Source organism: Electrophorus electricus, chromosome 14, assembly GCF_013358815.1.
Source record: "Electrophorus electricus isolate fEleEle1 chromosome 14, fEleEle1.pri, whole genome shotgun sequence".
Taxonomy (NCBI): Eukaryota; Metazoa; Chordata; class Actinopteri; order Gymnotiformes; family Gymnotidae; genus Electrophorus; species Electrophorus electricus.
In genome coordinates this window covers 2,895,500-2,913,494 of record NC_049548.1, presented here as the reverse complement: position 1 = coordinate 2,913,494, position 17,995 = coordinate 2,895,500, and the positions used below count along the sequence as shown (strand labels likewise).

General features: G+C 52.1%; 1 protein-coding gene across 9 annotated transcripts in view; it reads right to left on the bottom strand.

The window, feature by feature from the left end:
* Positions 1-17,995, bottom strand: part of rnls (renalase, FAD-dependent amine oxidase) — a 42,065-nt gene that overhangs the window by 6,341 nt on the left and 17,729 nt on the right. For 3 of the 9 annotated variants that reach the window (XM_027013434.2, XM_027013427.2, XM_027013435.2), the window contains 4 exons: positions 16,490-16,663; positions 13,724-13,902; positions 9,776-9,963; positions 5,437-7,164 (listed from right to left, as the gene is read on the bottom strand). In XM_027013434.2, the coding sequence (XP_026869235.2) occupies positions 9,811-9,963; positions 13,724-13,902; positions 16,490-16,663 (506 nt within the window). In that variant the 3' untranslated portion in view covers positions 5,437-7,164; positions 9,776-9,810. Of the gene's footprint in view, positions 1-5,436; positions 7,165-9,775; positions 9,964-13,661; positions 13,903-16,489; positions 16,664-17,995 lie in introns of those variants that run through there. The other 6 variants (XR_003410877.2, XM_027013429.2, XM_027013431.2 and 3 more) reach the window with 6 other exon arrangements.

Here is a 17,995-nt window from a genome sequence, read left to right as displayed (position 1 = left end):
AGCAAAACGGTGGCTGGTGGAGTCAGGAACCAGTAAAACTATTCCGCAGGCCTCATTAGAGTGATTACCGTTCTTCCCGACTCTTCCCGACTCTTTTAAAGCTTCCTTTCGTCCCCTGTCCATTTAGTTACAACACACTTAATCACGCTGACATTAAGCGCAGCTGGGACAGTGCCGCCTCGCCTGATTCATTATTTGAGATTAGAGGTGCTGCTTTAATCTCTTTGTCGTACTGGTGCATGTGAGAAAGAACTTTTTGTAGTGCCGAACGGCATCAGCCCGCAGAGGCCGTGCACAAAGTGTAGCGTCGCAGACGCTCTGTGCTCATCGGCGAAGTCTTAGTCTGAAAAGCATCCAGGAGACATGAGACATGCAGGCGATGACAAGCCAGCGTGCAGACATAACTGGGAAAAAAAGGGGCTCCGCATGAAAGCGCTGGCAGTGCCCAATGAGAGAGCCGACCGATTAGGAAGGATCAGCGCGCGTCAGCATGGCAGCTAACTCGATCCCAAACATGACTCATCAGTTAAAGTGATTATGCACTTAGGGAAGGTCCCCGCTTCTCCGCGGTTGTGAAATCCAGAGACATGGAATGGGCCGTCACCGCGGGACTTCAGCATCCCCCCCGGCTCATCAAGCGGCATTCCGCTTGTTCTGTTGGCTTCGTTTGTTTGCTTTGGCCGCATGTCCGGGGAGGAGGGGTCCGGTTCCTCTTACTCCGCTCCCTCTCTGCGAGACCACGGCGCAACACTGCTGCCCTTGTGCTCGCAGCGTCTCGGTGTTACCGGAGGTCGCTGGACAGGACCCACGCGAACGGGATGTGGGGAGGCAGCTGTGGAAGAGGCCTGCAGGTGAAAAAATATGACGCGCAGAAGCTGCGGTACGGAAGCCCGCTTGGAGAACGGGGGGTCCTCACATGAGAACTCATGTTTTTCTTTTCATGAACTGCTAGGTGCTGGTACATACATCCAAAGACAGCTGATGTTTTAGACACCACTGATTGCAGCCTTATGCAAATTTCTGAGTGATATTACTGCCTTTCGTCTGGTTAGGAACGGTATAATCAGAGGAACGCAGCCTGTAACGGGACAGTGCCATTCCCCAGTGTGCACACGCACACGCACACGCACTCTTAACATCAACGCTGGAGCCATTACAGCCGTCAACACTCAGTTGTTTTATTCAGGAGACGACTATTCCTGTAAAAGAAATCTCTGGAAATGCGCATTTTGAAAACCAAAGCGTGTTCACCCAAGGCAGGCCAAGCGGCGGACTGGAGTCGGGCAGAGCTTGTTCTGTAGGTCAGAGGCTCTCGGAGACAACATGCCCTGAACACAGGTCAAGCCAAGTGAACTCCAAACCCAGCGAACTCACACAAGTCCCCCGACGATTCTCGCCATTCCCTCGGCCCACGTGTGGGGCCCAAAGTTCACTGCAAGTGCAACAAAAATAGAAGGAGGAGACCATGTGCGCATTCTGAGAAGCACCAGCGACCATATGCAAAACGAGACCGGCTGGATTCTTCTGAAGACAGTGTTTAAAACTCAGATAGTGGTACTGTGACGCTCGGGGACTTCAGGGGTCTTCTGGCGTCTAACTGCAGGCTCATGCTCTCCCTGAGGTTCTCCAACCAGGGTCAATTAATAAAACAGAAGTGGTAATTTGCACAACAGTTTTATTATGCAATTAAGGAATGTTGCTTACAGTTTGACATGCAACTTGAGATGTTGCACAGCTATTTTGAAATGTCAGACACCGTAAAGCTTGATGTCCAGTGTTGTTGCGTTACTGAGCCGTACAGATTTACCACCTAGAAAATTCTAGGCATTCAAAAATCAACAATTTATTTCTAATTTTAATAAATAACACAACTACTAAACCATGTTTCTGTCCAAAATCTGTCCAAGACTTCTTTATAATGCCAAATGCTCTAACTCCCAAGATGCAGCTTCAAACGTGTCATGAGGAAATTCCACTGTACATCTCAAAGCCAAGTCTTGTGTGCCTCTGTGAGGAGTTGTATGAGCCTCTAAGTGAGGGCACTGTTGGGGATCAGAGGCCTCTGCACAGGCTCGTGAAAGGGTTAAAGAGGGGTAAGAGGGATTTAGCCATGGAGTAAATGCCCCGGATTATAGCACTTTTAGCACGATAAACTGGACTGACTTCCGGTAACCCACATTACCAGTGAGATACGGGACCTTTATGTCCCGCAACAACGTAATGAATATTCAGGTAACAATCGGCCTATGGAAAGCTGTCTGCTGGTTCGCGGCACAGGCCTCCCACCCACAGGGAACGCGATGGAGGCGGAGCCTGTGAGGAGAGGGAAGTGAGCCAGCTAAAGACGGAGTGTTAGCAGGAGTACTGCAGACAGGTGCTGCGTTAAAACAAAACAACCTGGATGACGTGCGGCCGCTCTGTCAGGCAGAGCTGCTGCCGTACCCCGCACGCCAGATGCTGGGGCGTACGGAAGGACGCCTGCATGTGAACACAGACCACAGAGGAGAACAGTCCTGTCCCTCACCGAAGAGACAGAGGGGAGAAGCAGCTAGACAGTGTCTGCATTTAGCTCCGAGTCTGCCTCACAATCTCTACCACTTCGCTCGATGGCTCTGTGTGTCTGTGCGTGTGTGTATTCGTTGCTGACATGGTGGGGCAGGGCCTCCGCAGACGCCCACGACCCAGAGGAAGTCAGATCCGGTGGGGGCTCGAGGGGGCGGGTAAGAAAGCAAAGCTCCAGGGATGGCAGGGGTCCTTTGGGAAGGGGCGTGGGGGGGGCACGCTGCAGAACTAACAGCCAAGGCAGGAGGGTGGGCGTGGGGCACTCCTCTGTTTTCCACTGGCAGGGCAGAAATGCCAGAAGACCACAGAGGTAGCAATGCAGAAAGCTGCAGGTGGTGAGTGTCTTCATTTAGAATGGCTTGAACATCTGTGTGTGTAGGAGTTTGTGTGTAAATTTAATTGGCTCATATATACGCGCGCACACACACACACACACACACACACACATTCTCTTCCATGCACTCACGTGTGTTTTTGTATAAGTGTATGGGTGCATGTCAAGGCCTGTGCAGTCAATTACAGTTAAAGCCAAGGGGCCAGTTAAGGGTTAACCCACTTTCCCAGCCTCCCCACGGCTGCCTGTGCTGTGTACGGCCCTGGTTCTCTTATCCATATCACCATCACTCCATACACTACAGCCTGTCTCTTCCCTTCCTCTCTGTCTTATTCTGTCTGTTAGTCTCTCTCGCTCACAGCTCAGGTGAGGGGCATAAGGGAGTCAGGCTGTTATGGCTGTTATAGGTGTACTGCGCGTTCCAGTGGACGAAGAACGTGTGTAAGAGATGAAGGCAGGCATGCAGCACCTTCTCGCCGGAGCGCCACCCGCAATGCGGGGGTGCCCAGCACCGTTTCGTTCAGCGCTGCGCCTCCCCACTCGCTGACCCCGAAAACGTCACCGAGCCCCCCTGGCCCATCCCCCGCATCACGGAGCCCCACTCGCTGCTAACAGGACTCCCCTCCTCTTCCTCTGTCTGGGAAGCTGAGCTCCCGGTTTGTCCTTTACACACCGCTGTAGGAGTGATGGTTGGTTTTAGCGCAGGGTTGGTTAAAGCAGGGACACCAGGAGCAGGAGGGCGGAGGCCCAGGGCAGCGTGCGTGGAGGGAGGGGGGCCTGCCGGCCTGCGGTGGAGCCACAGTGGGAAGCGGGTAAAAGGAAACAAGGCATGCAGAGGGAAAAAGAACACGCTGAAATCGCCATCACTAAGACAGAAAAAAAGAAAAGAAAAAAATCTGACGAAACTTGGGTGACCTGCTGGCCTTTCCCACAGCCATAAAAACCCCAGCATGTTCTCTCTCTCTCTCTCTCTCTCTCTCACACACACACACACACTCACTCACTCACTCACTCACTCACACACTCACACACACACACACACACACACACACTCACACACACTCACACACACTCACACACACTCACACACACTCAGTCACTCACTCACTGTTCACAACTACAAATTATTTTCGTCCGACCACTTTTACAATAGTCACCAAACGTACTTGTAGCTATACCTTCAAGGAGTTCCCTGCCAACTCAGCTTTGGGCCAGACGAAGCAAGGCAGGTCGGGGTAGGAGTTCCCTCCTTCAGATGTGTTCTAAGACCAAACATTTATGTCTCATAGCATGAATCAAAGAAAAAATGTCAGTGAAGAGGGTGAGAAAGAACATGAACATGCAGGGGATCACGAGAATACCAACACGCATGCACGGAGGCGACACGTGGGAATGCTCGTCTCCACGGTCAATGAAGTCAAAATGTGTTGTGACCTCAAACTTTACAGCAAATCACCACGTAACATTAAAACAGACCGAGGTTGCGTAGACCTCTGGTATATACACACTGCTCTGGATGAAGTGTTGGCTGGAGTTGGAATCAGAAAAATGAAAAAAACACTTTTTTTAAGTGATGACAGCCATATGGAAAAAGAGACCAAGAGACAACCACCTCTAGAACCCTGAAGAAAGAGGCCCAGCAGAAGACTGGCAGATGTGTAGTGTAGTAGCCAAAGATGGTCGGAGTGTGCTAAAGGTGTTTCTCTGATTTGGGGCTTGACAGTATTCTTCTCACCTTCATGGCAGTTAACACAGATTGTGGTTAGTATCAGGCGTACAAGCTGACACATGACACTTCCTGCCACTGTGGCTTTTCAAAAAGGCAGTGTGTGAAAGAGAGAGAGAGAGAGAGAGAGAGAGAGAGAGAGAGAACGATAGCACCTAGTGCCCTATGTTGGCGTGCTTTTCACACCCATGAGCAGTTTTTTTTTTAATCTGCGCAGGGAATGTACAGGGGCAGTTATACGGGACCTCTGCTGGGCAGCAGGGACGCTCCAGCTCATCAGAGACATCTCCACAGAGTGTGTGCGTACAGCCGCAAGGTTCACAGAGTTTTCACACAACAGAGATGAGCTGAGGTTTCTGAATGGGGATCTTAAAGTTCAGTGCAGCGTTTGGACTGAAGGACGTCTCACACACCAAAAAAGGGCGTGTGCGCACGTCTTAAGTGATGCTGAGGTCAGTGAGGTCAGACAGGGCTCTGCAAGAAGAACTGTACACGTCGGCCCCCACAGGAATGCAGATCAATGCTCCATACGGCCATGACGGTGCGCGTACCCCAACGCACAGAGCTTTACTGTGCCGTGTGCTTCCGCAGATAAGCAGAGTGAATGATCCACATAACGGGGCAGGAGGTGCAGACTGAGCAGACAGCTTTTGAAGGACACCGAGGACATCGAACTTTGACACTGAGGAGAGAGATTCATGGGAAATGCATGTGAAAGCGAGACACACGCAGCATCCGTGTGAGTGATTGACAGTGCCTCCCAGACACATTTCATCCCCCCCCCCCCTTTCTCTCGCCCTCCCTCCGACTAACCCAAATGGACCGTCAGCTGATACCAGCCTTTCCTTGGTTTCTACAAAGTACAGGGGCAAAGTACAAAGCCGCTCAGCTGTAGCATATTCTGGGCAGTGTGTGTTACAGAGAGCTAATCTCATCTGGGAAGGACTGGGTCAAGTGGCACGCTGACGTGCCAGCAGTCGTGTGCAGGCAACATGTTTCTCTCTCCAACAGCAGGCAGGAGGGTGGGGGTGGGAGAGAAAGACAGAAAGAGAGTGAGAAAGAAAAGGGGAGCAAAAGAGAGAGAAGAGAGAGAGAAATGTAAAAATGTCTAAAACAATTAGCACCACTGCAAACTTTCCACAGCTCAGTAGTTTTCTCTCTGTCAGGCGAACAGAACAAAGGCCCTTTGGCATGTGATATAACGTTGTAATGTGCCCATTTCTCACTTTACCCACTTCAGTCATTGTGTGTGTGTGTGTGTGTGTGTGCGCACAGACAACAATATACAGTAGCACAGTAACTCAGATAGGCTGTCACCATGTGACCGTCCTGTCACACGCCTATCTAAGTTCAGGAAGTTGTGACACTGTCTAATTAGGGCCTGCAGGTCATTATGTGTCTATTCTACATCGTCCCCCACCGAGTCCCGAGAAACGAGGAAACGAAAACTAAACCCTGTAAAAACAAAAGAAGAAAAAAAAAAAAACTGTTCTGAGGAACTCTGCTGTCTGGCTGCAGTCAGGGGGGGGGAAGTATGTGGTGTGGCAGGCTTAGAGACATTAATTGATGTGTGTGTGTGTGTGTGTGTGTGTGTGTGTGTGTGTAGTATGACTCCACTCCCCCGAGAGACTGTGTGCATACTTCCTTTAGCAGCAGAAGAAAGAAGTGGGTGTGGTGTTACATGTATGTGCTCAAGCAGCTGCAATGTGCTCTCGCTGTCGCACTCACTGCTTCCCTGCGTGCACACATGCAGTTCTACTCCAGAGCACGGTGCACCTTAACCGGACGCACGCAGTCGATGCTGCAACGCACACTCTGTCCGCAGGATCACTGTGGCCCAGGGGTGTGTGTGTGTGACCCCAGCTAGCCCCTGCCACCACCTGGTCCGTCGGACACCATGTTACAAGTCTGAGACTAGATCTGACGCACACCCAAAGCACGCCCAGTTCTTGACCTTCGGCTCCGTGACCTGACTGTTCTAGGGTGGCGTGCAGGCCGCAGCTTGACGTGACCTCCCTGTGGCTTGGAGGGAGCGCAGAGGCGGGTAACGTTTCAGCACTGAAACAACTCGGAAAGCTGCAGGAGGAGCAGGGAGTTCTTTGTGGGGAGGTGTAAACCAGGGACACGCCGCAACAGCCACATCCTGGACGGCATGGCGCCTCTGACAACCCTCATAGGGCAAAAGAACTGAAGGAACGTCACTGCACCCTCCGAACATTTCATGCGGCAGCCGGGAGGGTCTCACCATTTGGATGCCACGCCGAAGTCATGAGGTCTTGGTGTTGACTGAGTACTTCGAGGGTTAACTGTCCTGCCGTCGACAGCGGGCGAGGCTTTGACATGGAGTTTAACAGACCTTGTTTTCATTTGGTTTGGTGAACTTTGATAAAGTATTGACGAGGCAGAGTGATCGATGTGGGTGCAGGGTTCAGCTACGCAGCCGAGGCGCTCGAGGCAGACGGGATGTTGCAGCCATGTGGCTAAGATCACCCCTCCCACGCCAGAACAGGGTGTTCGAGTATTGACTGCTGAGGATACCATGCTAGACACACACACACACACACACACACACACACACACACACACACAAAGAAATGAAGAAAGAGACTGAGTGCGAGGGAGAGGGTGAAGACGTCAGCGACGTGAGCTTCCGCTACCCATGACACTAATTAAACAGGCCCAAGCTCCCCTGGGATCTGAGACGGAGAGAAGTCTAAACAACCCAATCTCCCGTCTGTCTCTTACACGCGCACGCGCACGCACGCAGAGTGGATCCTTATATCCCTAAACCCATCTATTTTCATTTCCTCCCAGAAAACATCTCCAACTCCGTGCTAAATAGAGAGAGAGAGAGAGAGAGAGAGAGAGGGGAAGGGAAAAGAAATCCTATTAGTTATGCCCTTGAATGCAGCCACAGATGCGTTCCTGCTCCCAGCGCGAGCACGGTGGCTGGGTCTTTCTCGGAGCTCCTGGGGGGCTCCCACCTAAAGACGAGACACATGACTTTGCTTCCCAGTCTGCTGGCCTCAGTGTGGGGGTCCAGGCTGGGGGGTTTCGGAAGGGGTTTGCATATGCATGCGCCCCCAACGTGTGCGCTTGGCAGGGATTAACCCACTGGCATCCATTTGACCTCAAGACCCATCTGCCAGTGACTTTGCAGAAATGCAAATCGGCCACCCAGCGTGCGCACTGCCCGCGCCGCGCCACACCACACCCAGTCAGTCGCCCGCGGAAGTAGGTCAACCTCCCCGGAGCACCTCACGTCTCGGGCAGCAACCTCGGCCTCCGCGCGTGCACGCGAGCCCGTCGGGGATTGGGTCTGGATAGAACTGCAGATCCTCATGTGTGGCAAATGACCCCCACGTGCCCCCCACCAAAACAACCAAACAGGAACAGAAAGGACAGAGACAGTGTTGCCTTTTGTCCTTGGGTTCCTCTACACGGGCAGGTTACTGCCCCCTCAGAACAAAAAGAGAAAACAGAAGCTGCCTGTTAAACATTTTAAACGAGCCGCACCAGCCACCGCAAGGCTTGGGCTGACTTTGTGGAGTTTCAGAGACCCTCCTGCCCCCCTCCTGCCCCCCCGCGCCGGGGGGATGCTCCTCGCCGCCCCTCTCCGACATCTGTCCGTCACGTCGCCGCCCCCGCGCTCCCGTCCCCCCGAGCGGAGCGCTCGTCCATAACTCACTCTTTCTCATCAGCTGCTATAAAAAGATCAAAGACCCCTGGCCGGCGATAGGCGCACGCGTTAATGAGAGCGGGAGGAAGCTGATGCAACACCGCGGCAAGGCAGCTGCAATCCCGGCTGCCGAGTGCCTGCCTCTCAGAGGATGACTCGTATGAATTATGCATCCATTAGAGAAAGCGCTCGCGCTCTCTCTTCACCCCACCCCTCTCTCCTTCTCTCTCGCTCTTTGTAGCAGGGCAGCCCAGTATCTGCACACATCAGAGAGGGAGAGATGCATTAAAGTGTTCGCGTCTGTTCCTGGGAGTGCGCAGGGGTGGCCGGGGCTGACAAGCCGTGGCATTTCGCTGTGCCTCCGGTCCCTTTTTGAGTCCCTCCAGCCTGACTTATTTCACCGAGGGCTCAGCAGCTGTGCCTGGCCCCGCTAGCGTGCTGGGGTCCGTCGACACGCACGGGTTACCACCCCCTCACGGGCACAATGGAAAGAAATAGGTCAACCAACAAGAGCAGATATCTGCTGTCACATATGCGCAAATTTCACTGCTTGCCCACCCAAATGACCAGTGCAGACCATTACTTAACAGAACAGACCGCACTGCATTCGCAGTTCCCTGTGCATTATGGGAACGGTGCCCAACAGTCTCCTAATAGACACACTGATCTGTGGTTTTCTCCTCAGTGATATAGTACAACCTCCAAAAAGGGAGAAACAGTAATGTAACATAATCTCACGGCTGACATCAGCAGTGAGATGGGGGTGGGTTGTGGGTGGGTGTGTGGAAGAGAGAGTATGGGGTATGCACACCCAGCTGTGCCCTGGGCCTGGGGCCCACCAGGCGGTAATTATGGCGGGATTAAGATGGGGCTCTCTCCCCATGCTGCTTGCCAAGCATTTTGTCCCAGATTACAACCCAGCTTCAGTGCCTCCAAGATGCACAAGCCCGTCTAGTGGCTCTGCTCCGTCGGGTTCCCAAACCCTCCACCCGAACCCCAGTGCCTTGCGCTCGTCTGCAGGAAATGGCGCAAATTTGCATTCATTATTTTCTAAGATTGGCGTGTCACGCAGATGACCGTCAGAATCACTCCTGTTAGGTCTGAAGGACTCTTATTTTGCTTTATTTCATTTTAGACTCGTCAGTAGGTCAGGAACACATGAGTGGGATTATGGCACATCTAACAGTTACGGTGTGTCAGGGAATGTATCCTGAGGCCTGTTTGTGGAGTTTAACATTGCCCTATATAACCCAAATTAAGGGAGCATCATTTTTTTTCCTAATACCCACACTTCACACTTCATTCAGGCTTCTTCTAATCCCCTGAACCTGGAGCAAACGCTGTAATTAGTTTTGTAACCTAAATGTGTCTGCAAGACCCCTGATGAGACACTCGTGTGTGTGTGTGTGTGTGTGTGTGTGTGTGTGTGTCATATGGATGTGGGAGGGGCTTAGCACACCTCCCTCCCTCCCACCTTCAACAACCCCCCCCCAAACACACTTCCTGACTTCAGAGGGAGGACTTCAGTACGTCGAAGACTTTCAGGGCGGACCCAACGCAGCCATCGAAGTCGGAGCGCGTGAAGCCATCTCCTCCGCACACCAGCAGAGGCCTGGAGCTCAGCGTCACCTGCCCTGGGCGCTCGGGCACCGACCTCGTCACCTGGTTAGGGCACAAAACAGCAGGACAGGTGGGGTGTTAGGAAGGTGTGCATGGCTGTATGGCGTATGACTCTGGAACGGTCACCATGGTAAAAGGAATGCTAGAGAAAATGGAAAAATAGGTCATCGACAGCCAAAACATTGAAGAAAATCATCCATGATTACATCAAGATTACACTCTAGAGAAACTACTATTTTTTTTGTTTTTTTGTTTGCTTGTAGCGCAGCTATTTTGATTTTTAACAACACATTGTGTTCTTTAAACACCTAACGCCTCTAGAACCCTTTCAGCAGGGCTGAGCTGTGGGGTCACACTGTTGGAGTGAAGTCAGCACTGTGCTCACGGCCTGGACAGCGTCGGCACCTCTCCCGTCCGGGCCGCTTCCACGGCGCATCGGCAGAGTGCAGACACCGACGCGGACGCTGATAGCCAGCCTGCGCCCAAACACGGCGCCTCCTCTGGTGGGGGGCACCAAGGAAGACTCGTGGTCCAAGTCTTCAGGGCTGGTGTGTAACCCAACCCGGCAAAGGTGCAGGAAAATGGCCTCGTCACGCATGTGAAATCCCAAGTCATGTGACCTGGGGTCAAACGAGGAAAACCGCAGGGTGCGAGATAAAGGCAGAGATAAAGCGGAAAATGGAGGGCAAGTCGGACCGCGTGAGTCAGAGAGGGTTTAAAAAAAAAACAAACAAAAAAACAACAAAAAAAACAAAACAAAAACCTAAACAGTGCTGTGACTCTCCAGGCTGAGAAGAGTCAGTTTCCAGACCTCATTAACAGCCGTACTAGGATGATTTCAGACACCAGTGCTGATGTAGACTTTAACCAGACCTAACCTCTGCACTTCAGTAATTGCCCCTCCAACACCTTGAGCCATCTAACAATGACTGTCAAGCCTGTTAAATTGGGGATGGACACCCGACTCTACAGGACGGTCATGTCCAGGAGCTGTTCCCCTTCAACACAGCACTGAAAGCCTCAACACGCAGCACCTTGTCCTCCGACGGTTGTGTTTTGACACCTCACAGGCCCTGAGGTAAACGCTTAGCGTTTAAGAACATTCAGTGTCGGTGCTCAAACTCTGTTTAAAACCCCCAATCGCACCTTTAACACAAACGACCTCCTTTCTGCCTTTAAGAAACTGGCTCGGGTGAACGATCCTACCAGTTAGTCAGAGGTTTATGGAGGTTCTGCTCATTACTGGCAGAGGTCCATGATGGGAGGTTAAAAATAAAGCCGTGAGTAGCTGTGGAGATGCCTTTATTGGCTCAGCCCTTCCAAAGAACAGTCTGGAAGGTAAAAGATCTGAGGAACTGGATGGCATGGAGGCATGCTCAGAGCGGAATGTCTCACGTGTGCCGTAGGGAAGGCCAAGTGTCTTCTTGTGGGCTCAGCCCGGTATCCCAGATGTGATATAACACAGAAGCAACTCCCACAGAAGGCTGGGAAGCTGGGAAGCTCTCCCTTTTACTAGGCCTAAAACACGACCTGCCCACTTGCCTCGTCGCCCGGTCACGGACAGATCTTCAACCCCTCTTGGCACTCCGCCAGCTGCCCTTGGGAGAGAACGGGATGCAGTCGGTGTGACGAAAAGCCAAACCTGCATGCTGAGCACACTTGAACAGGCTGTTGGTTACAGAACGGAGAGCTCTCAGCCCCGGCGTCTTTCAAAGCAGCGTTTCAAACGGTAAAAGCACGGCTGCATCGCACTAACGAGCGCTGGAGGTGAGCGCATTCCTGCTCAGCCCATCACAGATGCTCCTGTCGGCCCTTCGCCTGATAATCAAGGTGCCACGTGTGTAGGACAAGGAAACAGAACCCATTTCCTGGGGCTTTTAATAGGTATCGGTACAGATGATGCACCGTCATCCAGCACCTGCAAAAGAAACACCGCCACCCACGTTCGTCCCTGTTGTATCTTTAAACGATAATCTGCGTGTAAATCAAATGGTGAACGCTCAGGTGGAAACGCGGCCAAGAACAAACTGTTTGGTTTACTCCGGCGATAAGTTGATATTAGCAGGGCTGACTCCTCCACAGCACTCTGCCGCACACATCGCCAGAATTTGGCGGAAGCGAAGCGGGCGTTCTGGAACGTCCGGACGGAGGCGGCCGAGCATCTGCCTTCGGGGGCACGACCTTTGATCTGTGCCTGTCTCGTGGCTCGAGCTGTATAGAAAAACAGCGTTAAATTCAAGTGTGCAATAGGTGCTGGAGGCTTGTAAACGATGCCGAGGAAGCCGTAAGGGAGGCCCTAGTTTCCCGCGCGTCCCGCGGCATCCTGCTCCTCCACCAGGCGTGACGTACAGCATGTGCGCTTTGATGGCGAGTGACTCAGAGAGATATTGTGTACACAAGTGACAACATGAAGCAAGTCACTTCACTTGTGACATTTCCTGGGCAGGTCGCGGTAGATTGCCATTATGTAATGACATGATGGCTTCAGGGGTTCGCTGCATTCACTTCTCCGTGCGTGAAAAGGTCCCCGATGTACCACTTGCGAGAGGACCCGCATTACCGTTTGCCTCAAACCAATTAAGAGATTTTTCAGGCGGCTGAAAGCCCGAAGGAGCATCAACGCTGACGCGTGGGGAACACACAGCGGCTGGTTTATGTTCAGAGGAACGAGGGGCTGCCAAATACGCGTCCTGATCAATCAGCTTCAGCGGGATTATACGAAACATGCCGTCCAGTACCAACTCCTCACTGCCATCAGAGTGTGTTTGACACAGACGCATGTGTGTGTGCGTACAGGAGAGTGGGTTTAGCCCAGTCGAGCCTTGGCCCATTCTCTGGCCCTTGGTGAGATCTGGGCTCCCACACAGATGTTCCATGTCCTCTGACCCTAAGCTGGGGCCCAGCTCTGTGTGTCACAGAAGAGCCCGGCATGGGGGCGTGAGAGAGAGAGAGAGAGAGAGAGAGAGAGAGAGAGAGAGAGAGAGAGAGAGAGAGAGAGAGTGTGTGTGTGTGTGTGTGTGTGTGTGTGTGTGTGTGTGTGTGTGTGTGTGTGTGTGTGTGTGTGTGTGTGTGTGTGTGTGAGAGAGAGAGAGAGAGAGAGAGAGAGAGAGAGAGAGAGAGAGAGAGAGAGAGAGAGAGAAACAGAGAGGGCGTGTAAACGTGTGTGTGAAAGGGTGCACAGTGAACTACTGTAAACGCATGTGTGCGACAGCCGTGCGTGCGGGGGGGTGGCCGGCATATCTGTGTGCGCGTTCGCCACTAAGAGCACAACTTTCTTGTACATCTCAGCAATGATCCCCCTGGCATCATTAAAGTATATGATATAGAGCGTTTTCACTCCAGATGTCACATCAGAGTGTTACTCGTCACTACATGAGCCTGCTCCTCACCACTAAGGCATGATGCCCTCCACCACACTGCGCACTATTAAAAATACGAATGCCTTTTACTGTAGCACGAGGACTTGTTCACTAGCAGCGCTGACACAGGTTAGGCCCAATGAACTATAACCTATGGTCTCCAAGATTCTCCAAGAATGTCTTCTTGCTGAATGTGGCCACTAAGATCAGAGAGGATTTCCAACGGAAAAACCTGAGTTGTTCCCAAAACACATGAAAAACATGCAGGAAAATTGTGGTGACTTTAAATAGGAAATATTAGTTAATACAGGAAAGATGTACACCACCACACAACCACAAAACCACACCCACAACACACTGAGGTATAGAGGGAGTACTGACCTGATCATATCTGCCATCCCAGACTCAATTTTTCAATGAAATGTTTTTTCACCTCTTCTCACCTGGGAGTACCTCCATTTCTGGCAGCTGGTGCTTTCAGGTTCAGGGAGGTCAGGCATCACGTTCTTCAGCTCCTGCAGGATTATGGACTTCACATCCTCGGCCGTCTCCTCTATGTGCTGAACGCCAAAAGGCACAGTGGTGTGGACCACCAAAGAGGGGCCACATTCTTCTGACACTTCTTTCACACAGACACACACACACACACACACACACACACACACACATACACAAAATCAGACAAAACAAATGCTCATGGTCTATACATGCACGTTTTGCATGCTACAGTGAGAGCAGTTAAACGAGGAAATGAGAGAATTTTTGGAAGTTCTGAACTTCCCCAAACTGGAGTTTATACGTTAAGATAAAGAGGGTAAGCTGCGCACGATGCACATCAGCGCTGACAGCTGCAGTGTGAGCAGGGAGACAGGATCACACTCCTGAGCAAAGAGAGATAATTAATAATAATAACACAGAGAGATATTAACTAAATGATGACCGAGAAAACTCTACATCTCAAAAAGCCGGTTTGAATATTTCTACGCCAGGACCGAGAGGCAATGATTGATGTGTGACATGTCACACCTTTATTTGTTAGGCGGACAGTCTGGCGTACAGAAGAATGTGGTGTTTCATAGCAGTACGCAATGCAGTGACATCACCCCTGGGCACTGAGCTTCCTCAGATAATCCCTGACTGACGCATGCCCTTGGCACGGTTACACCACGTACCTATACACTAGGGTTGAGTGTTTTCCATGACTACCAGGGGAAGGAAAAGCTCGGCCAAATGTCGCCGAGAAGACCGAGCGAACATAGACATTCCGGTCGCTGGAAGTCTCGGATGGTCCACACACTGACTTTGTAGCGATCCATGAAGAGGAGTTTTATTTTGTCCCGTTAATCCGGTGAAAATCTAATCTCCTCGCTGGAAGTCGAGTGGAAAAGCCAAGCCATGTCGATCAGACGGAGACCACAGGAACAGGGCGTCTCGGATTCAGAGCTGTCAGGTAGCGCCAACTGCGGAGCCGAAAAAGGAACTGACTTTCGCCCGTTGCACACAGTCAGTTATTCTTATCTACTGGCCAACTTCATCACAGTAGTTGTATTAACCATCAATTCAATGTTGTCACTACATTGTCGATTCCAGGTCGCAATTGATCATTCAGAAAACTGGCATGGTATATGACTTCAAAATAGGATTTAATGTACAGGAAAGAGGGTTTGAGCACAATTATTTGATGCAGACTATCATTGCACATCTCAGTGGGCTCAACACAGGTTCAGCCTGTGGTGTCGAACTACTACCTTTAGAAATATTAGCGTTAAGGTCATGTCACTGTGGTTGCAAGACACAGGCGGAGTTGCTCAGTGTCAGACAGCCCAGGCGCATGGCGGCGCGCCAAGCAAAGGGGCGGAAGAGGGAGAACGAGAGAGCGAATTTAGGGGGGCGTGTGCGTGCGTGCGAGAAGAGGAGGTCAGCGCACGTGGGCCGAGGGCTGGCACCATGCTGGCTGCTTATTTGTCGGAGGGGGTAACGTGGGTCACGAAGGTTCACAGGGTAAGGAGCAGGCAGGCGGCGCACGGCAGAAAATAACTCGCCCTGGAGGTGCCCCGCGTTTGGATTAATACTCCATCTCCATCTTAAAAAAAAAAAAAAGAAAAAAAAAAAAGTAAGAATTAAAAAAAATAAATCAAATCAACACCTCCACATGAAAGGGCATTCAGAAGTTTTAATTTAATGATCGTGAGTCAGAACTGTCCGCACTGCCTGCGTTTAGTAGCAGAACTCTGCTGGTTTCAGAGTGAAGAGTGTGCTGAATGTGCCACGACCACAACATGCCCTACACATGACAGTGTAGATTAAAGTCAGGGAGGCAGGGGTTTGGGTTTGGGTTTGGGTTTGGGTTTGGGGCGGCTGAGAAGGCCTGAAAGAGCAGCGTGGCTGAACGCAAAGTTTAACTGTGCTGCTAATTACCACGTTGCCTTTGGAACACTGAAGCGAATAAAATGTGACAGATGCTGCAGCCGTCGTGACAAGGTTAACTGCGCCACACACACACACACACACACACACACACACACACACACACACACACACACACACACACACACACACACACATTCCTAGTCTAATTTTTATGAGGTCCAGGGCAGGAACATTTATATATTTATATCTGCAAAGCAATTTGGGTTCTGTTCACCCAGGGGCGGGGCCAGGGCTTGGAGGTGGGACTAAAGAAGGCGGTAGTGCCGGGACAAGCCAGGCTCCGCCCCTGCGTCCCGCCCCCTGCCAGCGACCCCGCCGACGGCCAAACTTTCCGTCAGGCTCCATCCTCACACGACCTCCATTTTGTCTTTGAGTCACCGTGAGCTGCGTGGACAGACTGGCGGGTGCAACACGCACGCTAGCTTTCGCGCTTGCGGGCGGCACATTTACAGGTACGCGGGGGCGCGGGTGGGGAGGGGCCTCCTGGGTGGGCGGAGTGGCCCCGCGCGACGCACTCGATTAGCGGCTGTCGTCTGTGGAGTGGAAAACTGCGAGGAGAAAGATCGGATAAAGACGGAGAAGAGAGGAGGGAGGAGGGAGGAGGGAGGAGAGAGGAAGAGGAAGGGGGGAGAACCCCAGAGAGCAGGGCAGCGGGGGGGGGGGGGGGGGGCAGGAAGAGAGTGCGAGAAATGATCTGGAAAGTTGAGAGACAGTGAGTGAGAAAGTGCGTGTGTGCTTGTGAGGGAGAGAAAGATTGTAAGAAAAACGGAGGTACTGACCTAAATTGCGCTTCTTATCATCTATAGCGACGTAGCGAATGCAGGGATTATCGGAGACATACTTGGCCGCCCAGGGGACGCTGATGCGCACGCCAGCTTTGTAGAAGAGCCCCAGTGCGTAGCGAGAGGAGTAGCTGACATCCTCCAGCATCTGCCTCTCAGCCTCCTCCATCACTGCGCGCGCACACACACACACACACACACACACACACACACACACACACAGAAAGAAAGAAACGGTCAGACACACAGCACAAGATCCAGCCACCTGTCAGCCTTCTCTGCCTCATCCTTTCATCCCAGCAGAGGCACGACACGGCCAGCAGGCTCCACTGATCAAACAGAAGGAACCACGCGAGATTCGCTCGCGCGTCTCCTCCGAGCCGAGGCTGAGACGCGTGCCCGAGCTCACGTGAGCCGCCGCCGCAGCATCGCAGAGGCTGAGGAATGTTTAAAGGTAGAATAAACCGCTCGAGGGCGTAGGTCGTGACCCTACACGGGAACACGGACGCACCACGTGGTTTAGCCTACAGACGTTTGTTCTTTGTGTTCTTCCTCCGTTCGCGGAACGCCGTCCTCGTTTCCGGTCGGGAACATCTGTTGTTTATTGGCCCGGCCGGCTCGCGCCCGGCCCTGCTTTAGTCATCTAGGGCCTGCGGGTTCTGAGTATACCAGAGGTTATAGGTCACTGCTGCAGGATCGAATGCATACTTCTCAAACTCAAAAGACTCCCCTGTTCCCACCCAGGGCCGGTCAACATGAAGTTTGCCGAAAAATAACAAAGAAGCGCGGGGAGGGCTGGCAACTGAAGCGTAGCCCCTTCCCAGGACACTGTACAGATGTTCCCCCAGCCTGCTAAAAATAGCCAACCGGAGTCCAAGCCCATCAATGACCACATAAACATGTATGACCATTTGAAAAGAAAGAATTGTGTAAACCACTTCAACAATAAATCGATGGCCATATAAAATGCAGTTACCCTCCCCCCCCAATTCTCCCCCCAAGCAGTTTTGCTCATGAAGGAAGATGCTGCAGAGACTCCGCCTACATCTCCGAGCTGAGAACTCTCTCCCAAATGGAAATTTAATTAGGGAGCAAAGAATCCGACCACGGAAGACAGCCGGAGTCGACGGGGTCACGTGACCATCCCCAGACGTGTCCCTTTTATCATTTTCTGTGTCACTGCCTCACATCTGGGGGGGATTAGGAAGATGTAAATGTGCCCCTTGGTACGGAGAAATCTGGTGTTGCATCTGTGCATGGGGTGCTGGGAGGTGGGGGGTAGACAGCGCAGAGCCCGAGGGCAGAATCCAGAAAGAAGCCTCCTTCTTTCCCCGCACTAACAATCACACTAGGAAACGTGCCGTTGCTAACTGAAGGCCTCGGTGGAGGACGTGGACGCGAAGTCGGTACGGCAACGCGTCTCCCGGCGCCCTCACTGCCCAAGAGCATCCCCGCTGCATGTCGCACGGCTGCAGCGCGTAAAAAAAAAAAACCCAGACCACC